At 43.3% G+C, this 17,724-nt stretch overlaps 1 protein-coding gene across 3 annotated transcripts in view; it reads left to right on the top strand.

Annotated features, from left to right (window-relative positions):
* Nucleotides 1–17,724, top strand: part of TMTC1 (transmembrane O-mannosyltransferase targeting cadherins 1) — a 140,522-nt gene that overhangs the window by 52,862 nt on the left and 69,936 nt on the right. For all 3 annotated transcript variants that reach the window (XM_039570701.1, XM_039570700.1, XM_039570698.1), the window contains exons 6-8: nt 626–707; nt 1,660–1,763; nt 13,691–13,880. In XM_039570701.1, the coding sequence (XP_039426635.1) occupies nt 626–707; nt 1,660–1,763; nt 13,691–13,880 (376 nt within the window). The remainder of the gene's footprint in view (nt 1–625; nt 708–1,659; nt 1,764–13,690; nt 13,881–17,724) is intronic.

The following is a 17,724-nucleotide window of genomic DNA, read 5'->3' as shown; positions in this document are numbered from 1 at the left end:
TACTCATTGAGAAACAGGAAGGGTTTTATGAACATTCCTACAACAGTAAGCCACCTGTGTGTTTGTGTCTGTGCAATTAATTGTCACAGCACTTTGTCAGCAGACTTGTGATGAAACTTAAACGTGCAGAATGCGCTCCAAAATAAATGCTTAGAATCAGTTCTGCTAGATAGTTATTCTTCTCTCTAGAGACTGAGCAGAGAGCTGGGAACAAGGAGTTTTTGCATTTTAATCACAGTCTAAAATTGAATTGCTCTCTTTGGGTGACCTTTTAAAAATGTGTCTCCGTGTAGTCATCTGGGAGTCTGAAGACAGCAATCTCACTGAGACCCACATGGGATTTTTCTGAGGATTAAGGAGTTAATTGAAGATTAAAAAAAAAACCCAACAAACTAACAAACACATCAAAACCATATTTTGATGGCAAAACTGCAATGTATTACGGTGTGTATTACTTGAACTAGTCTCAGTATTTTACTTATGTGGAAAGATCTTTGAAGAGTAGGAGTGATGTCATTACTACTGCATTTAGGGTGGTTAAATCAATGTACACATTTTTCTCCATTTGAACAAGGAGTTAGTGTTCCAAAGTACTTCAACAAACATTTGTTTCCTTATATTTCAGCTACCTGACTGCAAATAACAACCAGAATTTCTTGTATACTGCAAGGCCTTTTTTGAAGAGAGCTGCTTTGGTGATAAGCTACGTAAGTAGGAATGGACTTGACCATGTATTTCTGTGTATTTGATGAGAATGAGCAATGCATAGTAGTATCCCAGAAGACTCTGAAAGCTCACATGGAAGATCTTAATACAAAGTTAGGCTTGAAAATTAGTCTAGAAAACTTCAGCTGGGCAGAAACAAGAATATTACTGTATTTTCAGCTCAAACCTTTAGATTTATAGTGGTTGCCCTTGCAACTGTGTAATCACCTGCAGGTATTTCCTGTCCTAAATACAGGGGACTCGGTGGCACTGGGCTGCCTGGTCAGTGACATGCTGTTAATGCCAATGCAGGGCTCAGTAAGTCATAAGAAAAACTGCTGCTTGATGCGCTCCAAGCAAGACTCAGCATGTTGCAGAGGAGAAAACAAGCACTTCCATGGGAATGTTCTGGGTGTGCTGCTCCAGGAGCCAGATCCCCTTGCTTGTCCCCTGACAAGCGGTTACCAGAAAGGTGAAGGAGTGGCAGCTTGCAGAAATTCTTCCAGGAATTAGGATTGCACAGCATGAGAAGCACCGATGGAGCTTGTCCTTACACCTGTGCCAGCATGGATAAATGATAAGAACTTTTAAAATATCAGCCGTGATTTTTCCCTCTGCATTTAGGTAGCAGTCAGTAGCAAAATTCTGCAGTATACACTGCAGCAGAGTGAAGGATTTGTCCTTCAGAATGCTGCCTTTGTGGTGGGTACTGAGATGTGCCAGTTGCTGTCAGTAATGCAGGCACGGCAGAGGGACACACAACGTCACAGTGTGCTGTCTGTGCTGGGGGCTGGCAGGTTTGTCACCCTGTGTAAGGTGGCCAACTTGAGTTGTGCCTAAACTGCTGAGCTGACTGGCTTTGCACAGCACGGAGAGCTATCACAACAAGACGTTTGCTGGAGGACTTAGTTCTTCGTAGAAGTGCATTGCTAACGGAGATGTTCTTCTTTGAAGGTGATCCTCGTGTTGTATTTCCGCCTCTGGATAATGGGAGGTTCCATGCCGATGTTTTCAGAGCAGGACAATCCAGCCTCATTCTCACCGTATTTACTGACGAGGTACGATGACAGCAGTCAAACAAAAGTTTTCAAAAGTGTGGTCTTGACGTTACATTTTCCTACACTAAAATGGTTTGCAGATGAGAATGAAAAAACTTGTTTTGTTGTCTTAATTACTTCTCTGTATTGCTCTGTCTAGAATAGAAAGCAACCAGAATTATTTGAACCCCAAAGCACATTGCAGGTCCTGCAGGGTTGTATTACAGCTGTTTTCCTACTGAAAATTGTGTGCTTATTTTTACGCAAAGCCCAAAGAATAAGGTTTAGTTGCCTGAGCACAGGACTGGAAAGCCCAGTAACTGAGGCATAATTCTAAATCTTAAAACTGGCTGCTCCTGAGATGTGGGGTGGTGGAAGCATTCAGAGTTCTGGCTTCAGCTGAAGTTTGTATAAAAATATACTACGCCATGCCTCTTGGTGTAGTATCAGTGACTGAGCAGTGAAGGTGGAGGGGCCATGTGCACAAGTGTTTGCTCTGTTTAGCTACTGAAAGACAATTTGGAGGCTTCTGCAGGAATTTCCCGATGTCTCAAATGAAAATGGGAGGAGTCTTCCTGTGTGTCATGTTCTGGCCTTGCTGGCTCCTCATTCCAACAGTGGAATTGCAGCTGAGACACAGGTTACAATCAAGCAATCCTTATCCAACATCTGCTGCAGAACTGGACTGGATCTCATTTGGGGAACCTTTATGATAACGTGGCAACAGCTCCTATTACCATCAAGGCTAAAAGTGCTTCCAGGAAGCACATTGTCTTGTTTGGAAAGCTCTGATGTGATTGTTTCCGGTGGAGTTATTAATGCCAGACTCGGTGCAGCACAGCGTGAAGGATTTGCTGCTGTCCCTTTTTGAGATGTTTATCCTGAGATGGAGGTCACCAAGTCACAAATGATCCTGGCCTAATTTCAGTTACCTCTTCTGTGCATGTTCTTTTGCGTGTTTGTCTCTTTGCCTATTCTAATGACAGGGGAGGGTTTTCTAAACCCAAAATCTGAGTCATTCTCAGAGTATGAAACAGTGACTATTTTTACCACTGGCACTGTGGATTTTATTAGCAGGCTTAGGAAAAAGAAGCCAGAGTGCTGCTGGCTGAGGTCCTCCCTTGGGCCCAGCAGCAGCCCCAGCTTCACCTGCAGTCCAGCAACACCTACCTACTCCAAATGTAATTAAGGAAATCCACTGCAGTAAAAAGCAGTATTACTGTTATGAAGGGATTCTAAAACCCTTTATTTATCCCAGTTCTTCCACTTCTGCTGAGCTTGATCTTAATCCTCATTTTAGTCAATTTACCCAGAAACCTTTATCTTCCATTCAGGAAACCCAACCCTTCAGCAGGTCTCAGTGTCAGTCCTGCAGGTACAGAGACCCAGTGACTGTCTCTGAACTGACAGCCCATGATGCACCCTCTGACCACAGCCCTTATCTTGGCAACAACCTTTCCAAAACTTCCTCCCCTTTCAGACTCAGGCTATAACTGTAACCTGAGACTTTATCTTGCCGTGGTCAGAGCTGAAGCTATTGCTGCTGAACTGGCATTGTGCCAGTCATCCCAAGTGCAGGACTGGGATGTCAGCTGGAGATAGCAAGGTTGAAGTGGCACAGGTGTGGTTTCCAGGAAGGTCGAGGAAGGTGATTCTGCTCTTGTGAGACCTCTCCTGGCACACTGCATCCAGCTCTGTGGTCCTTGGCACAGGAAATACATGGACCTGTTGGAGTGAGTCCAGAGGAGGGCCACAGGAGTGCTTGTGTGTATGGTCCAGCCTCAGAGAAGCTCCTAAGCAGTGTATGTTCCTCAGCTGTGGACAGCTGCAGTGCAGCAGCATGTGAAGAGCTGGTGTGGGAAGTTTTCAACAAGGTTTTGAAGACAGTAATTAGGACACAGCACTGAAGCTAAGATGTTAATTGCAATTTGGGTTGAGTTGGGAAGAAGGCAGCGGAAGAGCTAAGTTTGCTGTCAAGACGAGAAACTAAAAGGAAGATCAGTTTTGGGTAGTGCTCTTGAAGTGATTACTAACACTGTCACTGTGGTTGAAGCAAGGGTTAGTTTCAGGCAGTGGGCAAGTTGTTTTGTAACTCTGAAGATCATTTAGGTAACAAATGGGAGTTTCTGTTTTCAAAGAGTTGTCCTTATTTGAGCTGGAAATGTGGTTTTTGTGCACGTCTCGCCAGGGTAAATGTTATGGTTTTCAACAAAGTTGAAACTTATTGTAAGACTTGGCCAGCTCTGTGGAACTAGAAGGAAGGCTGATAACAGTGGAATAAAAAAGAAAAACAGTTGTTTGGAGATGTGTGGCAGTCTTTGTGAAATTCATGAAGTTAGATGTGAAGCTGGGGTCTCAGCTGGCACGGGATGAACCCAACGGAGCATTGTAACTTTTGCAGGGTTTATTGGGGCCAACATTAGGGGCAGGTATAAGTTAGGGGGTTGAAAAAGTAGTGACTCATGAGGTCAGAATTTGTCATCCCTTAGAGCTGATACGGTGTAAATTACAAGACTGGGGGTGTGAGAGGTGTGTGCATCCATGATTGTGTGGAGGAGGGGGGCACGTAGAACTTGGGGTGTATCAAATGAATCTGAGAGGAGACAGGTTCCAAGCAAGGCAAGGAAGTGGCTTGCAGCAGGTAGTTGAGCTGGAGAGCTTCTTCCTGCAAGATACCAGGAGTGTGCTGGATGTTTATGCAGGCTCCAAGAGAGATTTGCCAAGTTGAAATAAGAAATCCAGGCTACTAAATATGCAGAAAGCACATCCAACTCAGAAACTCCAACTCATCCAACTCCCCAGCTAGGAACTGGGGAAAAATTATCATCTTACATGCTTTACTTGGCACTGACTTTTGGTCATTGCTGGATAGACCTTTGATGTGGCTCAGTGTGGCCTTAGAAAATGCCTATGTGTTCTGTGTAACCTGTCTCCATTCTTGGACAAAACAAATTAAAGTAGACAGATAATGATTTATTTAACAATTGAAAGGCTAAATATGCTGAAATAATGACAGTTTGTAAGTCTTTAAAAACAGTCATCTGTTCAGCATGCTCACTAAATTACTGTTGTTAAAATGAGAAGCGATATTCCCAAATACTTCAAAGCTTAGTGACATAAATGAAAGCTACATTTCATTGCCCTTCATTGTGTTGCTTGGCAAAGGTGGTTTGAGAAGATGAGATGTGTCCATCATTCCCTTTCCCAGTGGAAGCAGAAATGAAGGTGTTTGGAATCCTGCTATTCCTAAGCCCTGCCATGAAAGCCTGTCCATCAGGCTGTTGTGCACTGCAGGAGGGATGTACTGTCTCCTGTGGCCTTACCTTAAAGAACACAGACTTTGATCTCAAAATCTGCTATGGGTAAGCGATATTTGAGATAGAAAACCCAATCCCAAACCTCTGTTCAAACATTCTTGCTTATCTTAGGCAGAATTTGAGGGAGAATGCAATTAGAAAGGTTTTGAGGGCTACGCAGCTTTGTGTAAGCAGTGTACCGAAAGTGCAGCTCCGGAGTTAGGAGGGTGTTGAGTGGAGGGCTGACATGCTCCAGACATGTTGCACAATGTTTCTTTCTTCTTCCATTCTTGAGGGGAAAGAATTAGGAGGCCTCTGGATATACCAACACTGTGGCAAGACAAGGGAAAAATCCATTGTGCAGCATGTCTCAAACTGTGTGACACAGATTAAATCTTACCTATAATTTGTAACTAAAAGTCTGGTTTTTAAAAAAACTATGGGAGTCAAGTTATATTAATTTCTTCTGGCACTTGCCTTGTGATCTCTGGTGACTGATCACTCTGGGCATGAAGCAGGTTATTTGTGGTGCTTCCTTAAATAGTTAATGCATTTCTACTTGGACTGCCTTGAGATAACATTGTCCTGTGGTTGAACTGCTCTCTCTGTAAGCTGGCTTTCTGTATTCCTTTGCTGTTTCAATCAGGTAAATGAGAATTCAGTGCTGCAGAAAGCTGAAGAAGTGCTTATACATAAAAACGGGCACATAATCCTTTTCACAGAGATTTATGACTGTTTTCTGAGCAATGCATTTAATCATCCCAGTTGTAACTTCAAAGGGAATGAACTACCAAGAGGCAAACCAGAGACCTGTGCTGGGAAAATGGGTCCCTGTGCCAGCCAGTTCTGCCAAGGAAGTAGAAGTCAAGTGTAGGAACTACTTTGGTATGGAGTTTTCATGGACCTTAGGCTAGAAACTAGCATTAAAATAGACCCCTGTGACATGTCAACTCTTAATCAGCCAGGCTTGCACATGTTCCCTGAGTGGTGAAGTTCTGCCAGGCTTGTCAGTGCTTTCTATTGTGCGCCTAGAGGTGCTTAAGTTTGGCCCTGCATGTAATCCCTGCAGGGGATCACTTTCAGGGATCCCATTCAGGGATAATTTCCAACACTTCTAACACTCTAAGAGAAGGGAGAACAACAACGTTGGTAAAAATTGCTCTCATGCCTACCCAGGGGCCAGACAGTCCATACATTAAGTGTAAAGAGTAGTCTTTATTTCAAGGGGTGTTGGGCATTGGGTTAAGGTCTGGCTGGAAGATGCTGCTCCAAAGCAAAGCCCACCCTGCAGGGAAGGTGGCACTCTCAGAGCCACATGAAAGATTTCAGCATCTCTCTCATTCAGGTGTTCTTGGTGTGATGAATAGACCCTGGTAGTGCTGCTCTGGGATTTGGTAGGCATTTTAATGGGTTGTGGTGCTTGCTGCAAGTGCTTGTTACACAACAAGCCTTCCCTGCCAGAGCCTGCATATGGAGTAGAGAGGCTGCAGCCAAAGCAGACACCATTGACTGCTACAGGCCATGCATTTTGCTTTCCAAAATACTTCCACACAGATGTGCCCAGAACATCCCTTTGGCTCCCACCAGCATGGGGTGAGTAATGCTCTGGGATACAACAGGCCATTTCCAGAAACGTGGTCTGGTTTTTAATTTCTTGAGGATCTCAGTGGCTGTCCACAGAACCCTCCATCTGCTGCTGCCTCAGTGAGCCTCTTCTGAAGCAGTTGCCCACTGCTGGGCACTGCTGGGGACTTTGGGCTGCATGACTCTGGAATGTGCTGCTGTTGGTGAGGAGTTGAAGATCAGGTGTGATGACAAGGCATGTCCTAACCCACAGCACATGGAGGTTTGCAGTGCGAGAGCAATCCCAGGCTTTCCAGCACTGAGGTTCTGACAGCAGGCTTGGGTTTCACTGGAAATTCACAGGCTCTTTGAAAGTCTTTACTCTTGAAGAATTCAGTATTTTTCAGATTCTTAGCCACAGAGTTTAAACAACTGAGAAAGAGCCATTCACCAGATTAAAGCTCTTCAGGCTGTGTAGCTATAGAGGACAACACAGTCCGCTTTTCCCCCTGTGTCCCTGCGGCACACAAGCCCACCTTCCAGAGGAGTTACCTTGTTATTCATCACACTGCAGCTCTCTGTTAATCCCCATCTTTGTCTTTCCTACTCCTGTCCTCTACTGATTGGCAGCTCTTTTCCCTAAATGCAGAAGGTTTGATGAAAGGGAATACACAGGTACTTTTCCAGTTACAAGTATTTTCTGTCTAACTTATACTCACATTTGGGTGTGTAGTGGTTTGGTCCAAAATACTCATTACTGTTTATCTGCTGTGAGATAAGAATTAGGAGAAATGCAAAGCAGGCACCAAACTTGAAAGAATATAAAGAAGTTTATTAACAGACCTAAAGGAAGAAAAAAAAAAATTATACCACCTTCAGAACTCTCCTCCTCCCCCCACCTTCCTCCCTTCTCCCACTGACAATGTGAAAAGACAACCCTTAAGATGTTCAGTCTGTTTACCACTTCCATAATAACCTTGTTCAGTCCATTTAGAAAGAGAAGTCTCTTCTTGCTCATGCTATGAAAACATTATCACAACGAGACAGCCGCCCACTTCCAAATATTGTTCAGTCCATTTAGGAAGAGGAGTCTCTCTGCCTGCGTGTGAGTCCTTTCCCCCGACTTGCAGCTTTTCCCACAACTGCTTTCGAGGGTCCACTCTTGAAGTTTTTTGGGGTACAATTTTAAGGTTGAGCCGTTCAGAAACAAAAACAGAGGCCCTTCTCCTTCCCTGGGAGCAAAGGGTCTTCATCATCTTCATCGTTAGGACTATCTCTGGGAGCATCTCTAGGAACTGAGGTTTTCTCCTTTCCCGTTTGGAGCAAAAGTCCTCATCTGGTTCATCTCTAGGGACTGAGGTTTTCTCCTTTCCCATTTGGAGCAAAAGTCCTCATCTGGTTCATCTCTCCCTGTCCAAACTTCTCATGAAATTACAGCTGCGTCAGCATCTGCCTATCTCAGCGCAGGTGTTTTTGCTTACGAGTTGAACACTCCACCCCCCATATCTTCATGAAATTACAACAGGATACTCTGATATATCATAGCTTCACAACAGAATTTCAGCTTTAAGCATCTCCTCTCTCTCTTCCCTCAGGTTTTCAGCTCTTCACAGCAATAAAAGGGTTAATCTCACCTTGGCCTTGCAGCTTTGCAGCTGGAATGTTGAATTTTTCTTATCGCAGTGGAGAGGGGGGAGAGCCGAGCCGCTCCGGCTGCCCACGGCAAGGCAGTGGGGGGGGTTCCATGGCTGGAACAGGTCCATGGCTTCAGGATGGCCGTGGCCCGGCCCGGCCTGGCCCAAGCAGGGCCTGGCCAGGCCCACTGGGCCCTGCTCGGGCCCTGCAGCCACCTGTCCCAGCGCCGGAAACGAGAGAGAGCTTGGAGGGGGAGTTTGCCTATTCTTAAATGTGGATCACAGAGGTGATCACAACTTTAAGTGGCTTAGAGAATTGTCCATATTCAAACTGGCCAGCTGATAGGTTCTATCAGTTCCCAGAGGAAACTGTAAGCACCCCTTAGCAAGGACGTCCCTTCCGGGACTATGCTTGCTAACCTATGACAGGGTGTTAAATGGAATTAGTCTGTCTGCTGCTTGTTTGTGTCGTTTACTCCACTATCCCTGAATGAGCTGGATAGACAGAGTGGGAATTTTTTTCTTCTAAGGCTCTGAAAAGAAAATGTTTGGGCTGACAATATACAGAGCAGGAAAATAAACTCGTGTGGGAAGGTATGACTGGGCTGGGAGTCCCCAGGGAAAGTGCAAATATATACAATTTGAAGACAATATCCTAGATACCACTACCTGGTTATAATCGCAGCCACGTGTGTCCTAGGAGGACATTACTGTGAAGTGACTCATCAAACTCACTTGGGTTTAGTGCTTTGTAAGAGGATGAAGAGAGCCTTGAGCCAAAATCAGTTCAGATGTTAATACAAATGAGAAGCTCTTTTCTCTAATAAAAAAGCTCTTCTTACCCTTGTCGTGAACTGAAACCTTCCTGAGTGCCTAGCAGTGTGGAGGTTGTGTCAGAAGAGCATAACCAGGGTCTATGACTTCTGAAAGGGCAAAAACTGTATTCCTACTTCTGTTTCAGATCCCTACCTGCTTCATAACTGCCCTTCTTTTTTCCCCAAGTACTAGTTAAGTGCACTTATCACCTGTCTTCTAGATAGGTCCATTTTTTCCCAGCCAGGAGAATGGTTTGCCTTTGCTTTGTTAAAATCCCCAGTTGGGAGATGTTTCACTTGCAGGTGGGTACCCTGCTGGCTCTTTGTGGGTAGGGTTGTCTGTCTGGCTTGTCCCAGAACTGGGTGGCTGGTAGGTTGCAGCACAATATGCACTTAGAAAAAATAGGATCACTGGCCCCCACTTCTCCATGTAGGTTTGGTGGGACATGGTCAGAGCTTTGTGATCACTCTTGTAGCACAGTTTTAGAAAGAAATCTATAATCTCAGTCCTGGCTGCTGTGGGGAGAAAGCTTAAACTGCTCCAAAATCAGAAGAGAAAGGAAATGCCTCATAAATGTCTATAAATCTTGTAATTTTTTTTACCTAGTCTCACATTCCTTTTGCTCTCTGATTGCCTGGGTTTGGCAGAGCTGAGATGAGAGCTTTTCCAAGCTTGTTGGTCTCTGTTACAGCAAAGGGTTACAGACAATTCCGCAAGTATTTTCCTGTCATATTGTTTGTGGCTTTGAGTAGTACCCTTTGTGTTCATTTTTGCAGCAGAAACAATCAGTTCTGATAGTTGTTTTCTGCAACAAGTTCTAGATATGAGTCATCCTGTATTTATCTCAAAGCATGCAACAGAACACTGAAACTAAAAAAATTTGAAACTAAACAAACTGGATTGCCATGGCAACACTGGCTACCAACAGGAGGAACTGTGTTTTTCTGAGCATGCCAGAGATGACGAGAAGTGAAAAGAACACTTGATACCTGCTGAAACTTGGATGCTCAGTTTGCAAATAAAAAATTTACTGCAATGCAAATGCTGTTACCTGGCCTGGGGGAAAACTGTTTGCCAGTTAAGAGGCAAAATCTTCCAGTCACCTCACCAATAATACTCTGATTTTCATGGGATTAACTGGGAGAGTGGGAGATCCTACAGGCAGGGATTTTTCTCCCTTGGAATTCCAGTAGACACCAGAAGCAATACAGAGAAGATCATTAATTTAAAATGTCATTCACTTAGTCAACTAATTAAAAGAAAATACTCTTGTTGCCATTTGCAGGTAGGTTGCTGAAATGTAATTAGCTCCTGGAGTGATTTCGGAATCTTCAAGTCTTTTCAAAATTTGCAAATTAGTTCCTTGAGGTGTCAGCTTTGGTCAGAGGTTTCTTCCAAACTTTCTCCTGTGTTTAGCTTTCTCCTTAGGCTTGTGGTACGAGAGCCACATAGACGTGAAGGAATTATCATATGCTTTCGAGAGCCAGAAATAAAAAGCAGCACTGGATTGTCAGTAACTATTATTAGCATCCCGTTATTTTTTCCTAGAACCTAGAATAGCGATAGTTTATAGTGCTTTGTTTTATACAGCCATCCATCGTGTTCAAGGACAGCTTACCAATGCTGAAAGCATATCCAAACTTTTACTTGACTCAGAGCCTGCTCAAGGCTTTCTTGCAGCTTGCAAATGCCTCCAAAAGTCAGGCAGTGCCTTCATGGATCTTGGTACCATGCCTGCTAATGGGACATGCACGTTCAGTGAGGGTGCTTGGGAGATCACCCAGGAGATGAGGTCAAGGGTTCTCCAGTAGGGTGTCTGCAGAGGCCAACCAATTAACTGTACACTTACAGTGGTAATGACTGTCACAGGCTGTAAAATATTTCACTGCTGTTGGAACAGGGTATTTAAAGACTAATTACTGCCATAGTGGAATGGAGCGATTGTCCATCTCCTTTGGGACCCACCTCTGGCAGCAAGTTGCACATGGCTCCCAAGGAAGACTGAAGCCTCACAAGCACTTGGAAATAGGCACATGTTTACAAACCATTCCTGATCAGTGAGTGTCCTGCAGTCGTCTTCCCATCTTCACCAGGAGCTTGTCCTACCTTTCCAGCAGAAGTGCATTAACTCACACTGATCTGGCTACTCCGAATACCTCTACTTAAGTTATTAAGCTGACTCAATTTGTTATGGCAGCAGACTGTGTTCATTTATTCTGTGCTGTGTAGGGACATATCAGCTCCTGCCTTATCAGTGAAGATGCAGAAAAGCAACTAGTCTGTCCTTAGCTGCAATGCTGCAGTTTGCCAAGATCCCAAATGTCATCTTGTTCCTTTCTACCCAACAGCCTGAGTAAACAGGGGGAGGGTTTTCTGGTGTGTGTTGTGGTTTGCATACAAACTTTCATGAATATTTTCATGCTTATTGAAAATATTAATATGCCAGGGCATAAAAGGACACTCCCTCCAAAAACTGGGCTCTCCTAAAGGATCAAGGGCAAAACCAACTCAGTGCTTCTGGAAATCCTGTCTGATATACACAATTGTAGTAACATACCATATGCCATGACATTATTCAGATTCATCTAAATGGACGTGCTTTTGTTTTGACAATAAAGCTAGAAATGGATCTCAGTTTGGCTTTGAAGTAAGTAGCTGTAAATAAATGCTGGCAGCCTTTTCTGAGCTGATGTGTTGAGGCTGATGGAGAAGTCTGTTTTATTGTGGCTGAGCAGAGGTAGGTCAGGCCACACATAATGTCACGAGTGAGTGCCTTGGTGTGATTAAGTCCCACCAGAGTTTGTGTTGCTATGTTTCTCTGTAATGTGGGCCAGAAGAGATTGGGTTGGTGACTAGAAGATACATTTGTTTCTTTAGAAAGAGAGAACAATCAAAATTAAGAATCGTTTGAGCGAAATAAGGTTATGTTTTTGAGGGATGCTCTCTTAAATTGGAACTGGCTTTTTAATCGCTGTCTCTGTTAAGAGAAGATGGATTTTGTCTCTTTCCCTTTTGTTTAGTACCTCAGGGTGGGGAAGGTGAGGAAAATGGGGGATATGGAAGAGAAGTGTACCAAATGGCTGAAAACCTTAAAAATGTGAGAATATTCCACTTTCCAGATTTGAGAACTTAGAAAGATATGTGGGAAAATGAGAATGAGCCTCTGTGACTGTTTACATTGAAACATTCTAGCTCAGTAAGCCTCCTTGTTTTGGGTCACTGTGCTGCTGGAGATGTTTGTTTTTTGGATGAGAAAAGAAACTGATATCCTAACTTTGTAGTTATTCAAGTATGTTTTCACAGAAATTTAGGGCCCAACACCCATCTGGGAACTTCCTGCCGGGAGTCACACTTAGCTTTGGTGTCTTACCATTCTGCCACAAATATAATGTTGTAAGGGGCTGCATTTTGACCACAAAGGGGTATGTTTCTAAGTGGCAAGTGAGACAGTCCTCTGTTTATATGGCTTGACATTTCTGCCGTCCTTTGTTACCATTTTAATAAACCTGCCAAGGTACCATGGCAACTGGGTGTGATAACAGCTGCCAAAGCAGGCTCAGATGGAAGAAATCCTATGCGGGATAGAATGTAATTTTTTCCTTTTTTTGAGTATTTGCCATTTTTGGTGCTGTGTTCAATGTGAATTTTTCCATTTGCAAGCCACGGAGGGTTTTGTCTGTTTGAAGCCTGTCACAATTTTACTTGGTTGACTTCATGATTGCTGGAATAATCTGCAGTCTCTTGCACTTAAAAGTATTTCAACTTTAGATGCACTTTTTGGCAAATGCATGCCAAGAAGCAAAAGCCTGAGGCAGAGAGGGATGTTGGTTTGATTTGACTTTTTTCTTGTTTTCTTTAAGCCAGTTGCACACATGCTGTTCTTTTTCAGTCCTTTGAAAGCCCTGCATACTTCCCAGAGGGCAGCAGGCTCCCCAATTCCATTCCCCATTAATTTCCTCTCTATTGAGAATAACAATTATTGAAGATTACAACAATTTGAAAGGCCCCCTACTTCCCCATCACTTCTGTGGCACATCTCATGCAATCTGGCCCCAGCCCTAATAAGCCGCGATGTGATCAGCTAAGAATCACCCCCTCCCTCCTTTCTTCTGTATTTTCTCCTTGTGCTTTGGTTTGCAAAGAGAAAAGAGAGAAGGGTCTGACTTTAATTGCTCCATGTTGTCCAGATAGAAGAAATCCTAAATTGTAAGTTAAACCCAGCTAGAGGGATATTTTGTATTGCAGCAGTGATGCAGTGAACTGTGAAAAAGTTCAATGTATATGTATGTACCTGCTTAGTTATTCATTTATTGTTTAAGCCAGCAGAAAGTCACTTCAAAAGTCTAACATTCAAATGGGAGTTGAAGTTCTGTAAGTTTTCCAAAGTCTGGTGCATAGAAACCATGTAAATATTACTGATCTTATGTTATTTCTTCAAATGACCTGTTCAAGTGCCCCTCACCTATGGTAGCATCTCTTTCTTGACAGAGAGGTGTGGTGCTGCCTGTGTGTGCAGTGTTGTTGATCAGGTTTTTTTTGTTGTTTCCTCCTCCTGTGTAGTATGTGGTAAATGCCAGAGGAAAGTGTTCCCTGTGCTGGCAGTCATTCCATGTATTACATTACCTGTTCTCATTTGCAGGTTTTTAACTTATTCCTACCTTCTGGCCTTCAATGCGTGGCTCCTGCTGGCACCAATCACCCTGTGCTACGACTGGCAGGTCGGCAGCATTCCTTTGGTCGAGTCCATCTGGGATGTGAGGAACTTAGCCACGGTGTTCCTGGTGCTGGTGATGACATTACTCAGCCTACACTGCATTGCTGCATTCAAGGTAACCCCAAAAGCCGTGCAATACAACATAAAAAGAAAAGAAAATCTTTTGTCTCCTAATCTTCAGCTGAAATGGTTGGTAAGCGCATGTTTTCCTCTGGAAGGCACTGGAGTGAGGTGAAAAACCATACCAGTAATAACTAATGCAGGCAAGCTCAACTGATGAAAATGTCTCTCTAGTTGAATGTCTCAGTGTCTAATTGGTCTGATTTGAGGGCAGAACTTGGCCCGGACTCCCACATTCAATTACTGTTAATGATCCCAACCCCACTGAAGTTGTTAAGCATCTCTGCCTCTCCCATAGTCATTAGGCTGTTTGTCACTTACTTCAAACAGGACTGGGAACTGTCATCTGCAGGGCTCTTTGAAAATAAAATCTATTCCTCTACTTGCACTTTTGCTATGCTTCTAAAACCTAAACATTGGATACATCTTGATGAGAAGGTTTTTTTTGTCAGCAGAGTAATGGAATGTGGGAAATCGGAAATGATCTGGAAATTGTTCTTTGGCATAAATAATACAGTTGGTAAGCCATACTTCCCAATTCAGCATTTCAGAGGTACCATTAATCATATTGCAGAAATCAAAGTGAGGTTGTGCAAGCCTTGTCGCAAGTCAGATATGCACTTCCATGGAATGGGGTTTTTTTTGTGGATCATAGGGAGTTACAGGCTGTTCCTCTTTCAGTTGTGTTGTGGAAGCTTCTTTAGGAGAGGTGTTGGTAGTCACTCTGGAAATAGTACAAAAGTTTCTCTTCCTTAAATGTACGTATCACTGAAAAGCATAGTTGAAGAGTGTCAGGTTTTTAATACCTGTGTTATGCTAAAATGTGCAGGTCATGTACATTTTCAGTCTACCCTGGCAGTCTTCCCTGTGCTCCTGATAAGAGACAGAAAATGAACCAAACAGTTTGAGACTGCAGAGTCATTAATTTAGATAATACATTGACAGATGCTGTATGGGAAATATGGGAAAACACCCTATTAGCTATTCACCAGTTCTACCTGCAGGTTGTATATCATCTCATATTCCTCCTGCTTCCATTACTCACAGCTAAGGATATTCAGAAGTGTTTGTATTAGACCTAATCCTGTTCTCAGGAAAGTTAATGATAAAATTCTCATTAGCCCAGTACTGAAGACTTCTGAAAAAAATCTTATTCTGTGTTCTTTGAAGTTTTGTTTGCTTTTTATTTCTTCTCCTGCTGTCAGAATTTGAACTATGTGTTGGATTAATACTGTTAGTTTGCTTGAAAAAGATTTTACTTTATATTTTTGTTTCTTCTTTTTCATAAAAAACAAAACAATTTACTCTGGATTTACGAATACCACTGTTTGGTTTGAAACTGCAAGTTGTAGGTTTTTTGTGAGAAATTCAGTTTTTGCTCTTGACCACTGTTAATGTTAAACAAAATGAATTTTACTCTTTGGGCATTTACTTACCAGGTGCTTTGAAATTTATCTTCAAGATTCCTTTGTGTTTATCCTTGAAACACCCTAAACACTGAATAAATTGGATCTGAAGTGACCTGCTTTTGTATCTAATCCAGTAAAACTAGAACCATCTTGACCAAGTGCTCTCATGGGCACTTGGATCCTCCAGCAAACCCACTGTGAACATGGAACTGGTGACAGTTCCTGGGGATCAGTTTGGACATGCTTCCCTCAGCCCTAGGTATAGAATCACAGAAGGGTTTGGTTGGAAGGGACCTTAAAGATCATCCAGTTCCAACCTCCCTGCCATGGGCAGGGACACCTTTTCACTAAACCAGGTTGCTCAGAACCCCATCCAATCTGGCCTTGAACACTTTAAGGGATGGAGCATATGTATGTATGTCATTAGAGGTATAATTGGAAATATATTGCTTTTCAGGAAATTCTACATTTCTGAAGGTATTTTCTATTTTATTTTTAACAACTCACACAATCTCCAAATCGTGGTACTGCCATTCAGTGGTATCAAGATGATCATGTTGGGCTGAGCAGTATGAATTATTGAGGAAAGCAAACAGGAAGCAGTACTTTTCCTGGAAATACATTATGCCATTTGACTTCAAACAGTCCCTTTTATAACACGGAGAGGGAAGTTCAGGGCACATGGACTGCAGGCACAATTGGTTGCATTCGGTCCTAAGAAAGCATATTTCTAAATGCAACAGGAGTGGCTTTTTATAGGGCATTGCTCCCCCCAAGAAGGACCATCCTTCAGTCAAGTCCCAGCCAAGCTGTTTCTCTGTGTTTTACAGCTTAGAGGCAGCACGAGATGTATCAGTTGATTTCTCACATTTCATAAAGTGTAAGATGTTCTGCTTTCTTTTTGATGCAAACACACAGAGCAGTCTTAGCAGCCATTTTTCTCTCCTTTTTCGTTGCAAGGTCTAACCTGGAAGAGACAGCTTGCAATTTACTAAGGGATGATTGTAGAGTGAACAAGCATGCAGTGTCTGTGCCTTTCTCTTTAGAGTGTAGGTGTGCAGGGGTAAGAGAGAACAAAACCTTATATTCCTTCTCAGTGGCACCATTGCTTTCCTTTCTGCAGCATGGAGAATGGAAATGCTAGGAATTGTTTTGGCAGCAGTGAAGACATTGGTCCAGTGAACATTGAACTGATTTTCAGTGGCGAGGGGTGATGTGTGTGCATCTGCAGCACAAACTCACAGGAGACTCACAGAATATTTTGTGTGGACTGTAATTAGAGAATGCATGGATTGGATTTCTGCCTTTGTTGTCGTTGAATTTTAAGCAGGGCTAATTTGTTGACGTTTGTGATTAGGGTAATAACTCTGTTGGGCATGTATGTGTGGTGCTGATAAAGGACATCTAAGGCACAAAGCTTTCTTGTTTCATTTTGTGGACGTTGTTATACCTCAGGAAGAGAAGAAACACTGGAAGATTTCTACCCATGGGTGCTTTCCTTGGAACACGTCTGTTACTAGATGGGGATTTAATGCTGAAAACTGCTGAAAGCAGCTCTCCAGTTTGTTTGGAGTGAGAAGCCTCCCTTCTCATCCTGCTCGGGCACCTTCACTGTTGTCCTCCTCTTTACTTAATGAGGAGGTCATTGGAGAAGTTGCTTTGTTAATTCCCTGTGTATAACTTCCATTCCCTGGGTTGTTTCTTCTGTGTAGTGCGAATCCCTGTTGCTTATCAGCTGGAGAGCTCCCTGTGAACAGCTTCCCAAGTAAGACTTGTTTCTCTGCATAGTGCTGAGGTGCACAGCTACCCTTGTGTCTTGCTGTAGCCATCCCTATCTGTCACATGTCACAATTAATGCCTGTTTTCAGGAGGTCTGAGAGGAGTAAAGAAAAGGCAAGCTCCTTGTTGCATCTCCCACTCAGGAGGAAAAGGACCTTGCTGCTGTCTCTGGCCAAGATTTTTCCGTAGTAACTAATGCAACAAAGTTGCAGTCCATTAAGCAGCTCTCTGAAACATTTTGGGACTTGATTTTTCACCATTTGGATGCCCAGCATGCTCTGGAAATTAGCCTCTCTGGAGCTGTTTTGGCCAAGGCACCAGGAGTCACTGGCATGTCTCAGAATCCTCCGGTTCTGCTCAACTCTTTGCAGTGAACATCCTCCCACAGGCAGTGTGCTGGGGATGTGACAAAGGCTGGGGGTGCTATTGAAAATGCCTGCATTCCAGTGAAATTTTAATAGCTGGGAAAAGAGGATGGCATTTATTTATTGTTCATTTTCGAAGACAGCCTTGGCTACAAGGAATGGATGTAGTGTGACTTCCTGGTGGATTACAGAGGTACCAGGAAATGGATGAGGTATTCTCTCACTGGGAATTCTCATTCTTCATCAAGCATGCCAGTCACAAGGTAAGAAAAATAATCTGGTGCTT

The sequence above is a fragment of the Corvus cornix genome, chromosome 1A (genome assembly GCF_000738735.6).
Source record: "Corvus cornix cornix isolate S_Up_H32 chromosome 1A, ASM73873v5, whole genome shotgun sequence".
Taxonomy (NCBI): Eukaryota; Metazoa; Chordata; class Aves; order Passeriformes; family Corvidae; genus Corvus; species Corvus cornix.
The sequence above is the reverse complement of the archived record's forward strand: the minus strand, read 5'-3'. Positions and strand labels throughout refer to the sequence as shown.